General features: G+C 51.6%; 1 protein-coding gene across 1 annotated transcript in view; it reads left to right on the forward strand.

The window, feature by feature from the left end:
- Positions 1–2,138: 2,138 nt before the first annotated feature.
- ATOH8 (atonal bHLH transcription factor 8) overlaps positions 2,139–6,233 on the forward strand; it is a 28,050-nt gene continuing 23,955 nt past the window's right edge. Inside the window, exon 1 of the mRNA XM_088139450.1 lies at positions 2,139–2,831. Coding sequence (XP_087995576.1) covers positions 2,280–2,831 — 552 coding nt within the window. The 5' untranslated portion in view covers positions 2,139–2,279. The remainder of the gene's footprint in view (positions 2,832–6,233) is intronic.

Genomic DNA, 6,233 nt, shown 5'->3' on the forward strand with positions numbered 1-6,233 from the left:
ATGATTCCCAAGTCCATTTAGAAAAGCAGTCAGCCTCACCTTAGACCCAGGGTAGGATGTTTAACCTCCTTGTGGAATTTAAGTGGCAGCCATCGGAAGCCTAATCAGTGATTTGTTGATAACCTTGGAGTCACAATCCTCCACCTTCAGATCACCAACTCTCAGAATGGAAACCAGATTGAGAATGTGCCCTGGAATGTGATAGGGCCAGATCCTTCAGACATGTCATGATGATCTGGACAGACAAGAGATTCAGAGCCACTTCTGCCTGGGCCATTTCAGGAGGGATGTTGAAGGAGAGGGTGACCCAATACTACCCCTGAAATTGTTCCAGCTACTCCAGAAGGAAATGGTTGATGCGAATCCTGACCAGTGCCAGCTCAAGGGAAATGCACTCCTAGGCCACATTGACTGGTGGCCTCACCTCCCACCAATGTGAAGATTTGCATTTTTAGAATATTTGGAAGGAGGGGCAGCCTTGGTGCCCTCTAAGCTTTGGCACCTAGTCCAGTTGCTACTTGGCCTTAGCCTAAAACTGGCCCTGATCCTGACTCTGCCTCAGTGTTTTGAGCACAGCAGTGAGTACCAGAAGGTCTACAACTGTTTGACAGTCAAGACAATTGAGCTCTGGTCAAAGAACCCCCCAGCCCTGTTTTCCCATTCTTAGGGCTTAACCTGATATGAAAGAATGAAGGGATGGACGGAGAAATGTTTCCCTTTTCCCACAGCCAGGTCTCTGAGAAACACCCTAGGTCACTCTTTTAATCCAGATTCAAATTCTTGGTTGGAGAATCCATCATGACTCCCCAATTTGAAGAGCGGGAAGGGCAGTTATGACCAGGTGGGAATGTCCCTCAATGTTTTCCTTTGCCAATTACTAAAAAAACACTCCCCTTTTGGCCTCTACCCAGACTCATCACACCTCTCCAAGCCAGCATCAAAAACATCAAAAGCAAGGCCTTCTCTGCCTTTGTGCCCAGGCAAGTGAGAGTTGATGCCAGCATGTGCGGGTCCATGAATCTCCAAGGACGCCTCTTCCCCAGCAGCAGCAGATCCAGAGAGTCAAGCACACACAAAGGGGCTGAGCAACCTTTCCAGAGGCCTTCAAGAAAGAGCAGGTCAAGAGCAGGCCGGGTTGCAACCTGCAACAGCTTACTTCTGAGGAAATGCCTCAGAAGGCTGAACAAGGGAGCAGGTGCCCACTGTGGTACCAGTTTGGCTCTTCTAGGAGGGAGGGGGGAAAGGAGGGAGGGAGGGAAAAATAGGAAGGGAGGAATTAGGAAGAAGAAAATGGGAGGGAGGAAGGAAGGAGGAATGGAAAGGGAGGAATTAGGAAGAAGAGAAGGAAGGAAGGAAGGAAGGAAGGAAGGAAGGAAGGAAGGAAGGAAGGAAGGAAGGAAGGAAGGAAGGAAGGAAGGAAGGAAAAATAGGAAGGGAAAATTAGGAAGAAGAAAATGGGAGGGAGGGAGGGAGGGAGGGAGGGAGGAAGGAAGGAAGGAAGGGAAAATTAGGAAGAAGAAAATGGGAGGGAGGGAGGGAGGGAGGAAGGAAGGAAGGAAGGAAAAAATAGGAAGGGAAAATTAGGAAGAAGAAAATGGGAGGGAGGGAGGGAGGGAGGAAGGAAGGAAGGGAAAATTAGGAAGAAGAAAATGGAAGGGAGGGAGGTGTCGTCTTGGCTTTCAGGTTGGCCACAGATGGTCGCAGCAGGAAGTTGCTCGGAAGAGGCATTTCCCCCTTCGAAGTTGCCGCCTGCAGGGCTGCATCTGGGGCGGCCAGTGACGAGGTCCTGGCACCCCCTTGGGATTGGGCTGTGCGGCAGATTGCCCTGCGGGACGGGGGGGGGGGGGGGCGCGGCTCAGCTGCTCCGCAAAGGCTTCCGGCGCCTTTCAAGCCGCTCCGGCGCGCGGTCTGCAAAATCGCCGGGCTCGGAGAGGCGGCTGGCCGCCTGATCGCGCCACAGGGGCTTCTGTGTAAACGGAGGCTAAGCAAACACAGATGGCTCGCTCGGCTGGGCTGCCCCCCCAACGCTGCCGCAGCGGCGGCGGCAGGGACTTCAGCTGACAGTCTGCGCCGCCTGCCGCCCCCCCCCCCTCCGCGCCGCTTTTGCAAATCTGGGCTTGGACGGAAGAACAGCTGCTCTGCAAACGCGCCGCCAAAGCAGCAGCGGCGGCGGGTGGGGAGGCGCTGCGTCCGGGGAAGCCTCGGCGCCGAGCGAGCCAGCCAGCCAGCCAGCCAGCCAGCCAGCCAGCGAGCACCTCTCGGCCGGGCGGGCGCCCACCATGAAGAACTTGCAGCTCGTGGAAGCGGAGGCGCGCTGGAAGCGCTTTTGCCTCAAGGAGCTCCGCGGCATCCAGAGGCTCAAGCGGAGGAGCCGGCAGGGGCAGCGCGGCGGCGGCGGCGGCGAGCAGCTGCCGGTCTCGGAGCACGTGCGCGCGGGGAGGCCGGGGGGCGCGCGGCCCGAGAGCCTCCCCGAGGGCGGCCGAGGCGCCGGCGGCCGCGGGGGGCTGGCGGGGGGCGAGCCGCCGTTCCCGCCGCTGCGCTGCGAAGGGCCGCTTTTCCCCGAGCAGCAGAGCCTGCCGTCCAGGGGGGCCGCGGGGCCGCTCGCACCGCCGCCGCGCGCCCGGGAGAGCCCCCTGGCGCCGCTCTCCGCCCACGTCCTCTACGGCGGCAGCCCCGAGCCCTCCGCATCGCCTCGCAAACGGCCGAGCGAACCGGCCGGCGCCGCCTCGGAGATCAAAGCCCTCCAGCAGACCCGGCGGCTGCTGGCCAACGCCCGGGAGAGGACCCGCGTGCACACCATCAGCGCGGCCTTCGAGGCGCTCCGCAAGCAGGTAAGCGCCCTCGCCCCCCTCCCGCCTATGGAAAGGGGGTCCGGGGTTGCCCGGGGCGCGGAGACCGTGAGGGCAGCCCCCGGACCCAGATCAGCGCATCCCCGACGGATGGCTGAGCGCGTTGCTAGCCGCTGCTGGCCCTGCGCCCGCGGCGGTGGTCTTGCTCGTTCGCAGGCGAGGTCCCTGCCCTTAACCCCAGGGCGGCTTTCTGCGGAGAGGGCCGGTACGAAAGTCCGGGGGGCGAGGCACGGCGATTTCCCCGGGACGCCACCCCCGGGTGGGAAGTTTCCCGCTGCCCAAGACGCGAGTTACCCGCTTCCCGTGGCAGCCCCCAGTTGCCTGCCAAGTAGCCCGAATCCGGTAGGTTTTTGGAAGAGCGGAATGCGAAGTGCTGGTGCCTGGCCGATGCCCCAGCCTACAGCGCTGGGGCTCTTTTTGACAGGTAACTTCATGTCAAAGCCGCATTTGATGCCCAGCACAGGCATTTCTGTTCCTCATCTGTTTATCAGGCAGGAGCAGCTCCGACTGGGTTAAAACACACACAGACAGGCAGAGGGAACACTGGACCCATTAAGAAGTTCATTAAACAATGCATGGTATGCGGCTAATTGCTTGACACGATGTGATTTGGGGTGACCTGTCGTTGCCTCCCCACACACACAACTCCTCCCAAAGAAGTAAACTTGGATGAATCACGGCTGTTATCTTGAAGTTCACACGGATCTCTCGCAGGGTATAAATTATATCTTCCTGTTAATCAAATAACTTTCCTGTCAGTTATCCGGCTTTGCGCTCCTAACATATTTTTCCAGAGTTGCTCTGTGCGTGCGGGTGAAGCAAGTTACAAAGTCAGATCATTTGTCCAAATATTGATCACTGTCGCAGATGTTGGTATCCATGTTTCTGTCTTGTATAAATATGGTTTTGTAAGGTATTAAGCGAACAAAAAGTTCTCTCTTTCTTTCTTCCTTTTTGGCCAAGGGTCCGGCTGGATTAGATGTCACTCTGCAAAACTGGTAGCACATCATTTGCATTTATCTCCAAGATAAGAACAACTGGAAGTTTGGCTTGGTCCAAACTGAACTGGAGTAGGGTTGCTTTAGAATTGCCCGATGGGTCAACCATGAATCTTAAACCTTGCAAATAATTCCTGGAAGTATAACTTAGAACAGAGAACCTGCCACCAACCAGAAATTTGGTGACTTCAGGACAGCTGGAGAATGCCAGACCGAGGAAATAATAACCACAACATAAGAGTGAGACTGTGGCATCTAAGCAGCATTCACATGACACACTGAGCCACAAGTTAGCCAAACACATTTTAATGGTAGTCTAGCCAAGATGATTAATCTGCTATGTGAACCTACAAAATTGGAATTATGAAGGTTATCATGATACACTTAACCATGAATGATGGATAAATTCATTCCTAGCCTGGGATGCTGCTCTCATGGCAACTTGGTCGTTCTAAATTTTGAGGGTTTGCTATTTGGGGATATTTAGTTCTGAACTACTACTGTAGAGAATTTAAAAGGAGCTCAGGGTCATCTAAGCCAGCTTTCCTCATCTCCTGGTGCCTGCAGTTCCAGCATCTTCAGGTAGCAAGACCACTGATGAATTTCTAGAAGTTGAGATTGACACATCTGATTGGGAAGGGCTGATGTAGCCTTAGCTCCACATAGTTTTCAGTGCAGATGTTCCATGATACCCTTGAACTGTTGATGTAATCACAGTTTGTGATTTTTGATTGATTGATTGATTATGTCCCCTCAAGTCATTTTCAACCCCTGGGGACCCCATAGATAGAATTTCTCCATGAAAACCTTGTCCTTCAATTCTTCCATTGCCACTGTAGCTGAGTCCATCCACCTTGCTGCTGCGTCCTCGTCTCTTTCCTTCCACCTTTCCCAGAATTAGAGCCTTCTCCAGAGAGCTGAGTTTGATCTTAACCATAATCACAACAGGGTCGTCTTTTGCAACTCACTGCAGCCTGTTATTACAACTTACTTGAATATACCTGCAGATAGGTGTTCACTCAGACAGCAGTCTGACCTCCCTTTGTACTTATCTGCCTTTTTAAAACACTTTTTTTAAATCAATGTTTGCAAATAATTGCAACTGTTCTGGCATTTTGGTGATTTCACTGAATCAAATCAATTCCCTGCAGTCTTTCCCCAGTGCAGAATTAAATATTTGGCAGAGCTGCAGAATGTCTGTTGGGTTTTTTCAGCGCTCGTCAACAGGGGAAACAGTGCTGTACGTGGAACCAATGTTACAAAGTTTGTTACGAGTCTCCAGATATTTCAGCATTCACCCTCAATTTCTCTTAGGAAGCAGTTGCTTTTTCTAGGAGAAAAACCCAACACTGTGAAGTTGGCCAACTTTTCTTCCCCACTTTTTCTAGCAATATCTATAGACCAACGCAAGGTCAGCGAGCCATCAACTTATTTAATTTGGTATGCTACAAAGTGCTCTCCCGCCCATAAATAACTTTGCAACAATCTTACCAAAATTGTTTAACTTTCCTAGAAATGTATTTTGCCTGAGGAAGCTCCTCTGCCTGAAATGCTGCTTTTGGTAACTCTTAACAAGAAACAACTCCTCAGCTTTTTATAGGGTCCCAATAGATAGTTATTACTGTTTTTAAAAAAAAAAAACCACTTTCCATCGTTTTGGTACAAATATACATCACTTGTTGATGGAATTATGAGGGCCTTTGTTAGCCTTTGAAAAGGCTCTGGGGGACATCACTTTAGATCCGTGCTTTTCAAAGTTGGCAACTTTAAGATGTGTGGACTTCAACTCCCAGAATTCCCCAGCTGGGGAATTCTGGGAGTTGAAGTCCACACATCTTAAAGTTGCCAGCTTTGAAAAACACTGCTCTAGAGCTTGGCTAAGGATCTTGTAGTGTGTGTTATTTGCAGTTATTGTCTGATATTTCCAGTGGTGCAGAAAGTACCATTTTAAGCAGGAGCAACAGGCTTTATTGCAATAGAATGACATATTGCTAACTTTTTCAGGGTTTTTCTCAGAGCTTCCTTGTGCTGGCTCCCCCAGGGATGGAGCTAAAGGAACATAGCCCATTTATGAAATTAAACTTCCCAGAATATCCGGAAGAGAGAGAAATTACTATTACATTTCCCTACAGGTCTGTATTGTGAAATTGTTCAAAATGACAGGGAGCCACTAAGCAACTGCTTGGATCCTGCTGCATCGTGATAGGGCATCAAAGATCATCCAGGTCAGTCACCCTATGGCAGGCATTCCTTCCCATTCCAAGGGCCATACAGTTAGTGGATTCAGTCTGGATTCCTTCTTAATTCACATCATCTGAATTTTTGACCAGATCTTTCATAAGACTATGTCCCACATCCCAGTTCCTTGCTGTGGAGGTTAAGTACT

The sequence above is a fragment of the Python bivittatus genome, unplaced genomic scaffold, assembly GCF_059951505.1.
Source record: "Python bivittatus isolate LINGU-HERP-01145 unplaced genomic scaffold, Pbiv_v1 ctg000210_np1212, whole genome shotgun sequence".
NCBI classification, from domain to species: Eukaryota; Metazoa; Chordata; class Lepidosauria; order Squamata; family Pythonidae; genus Python; species Python bivittatus.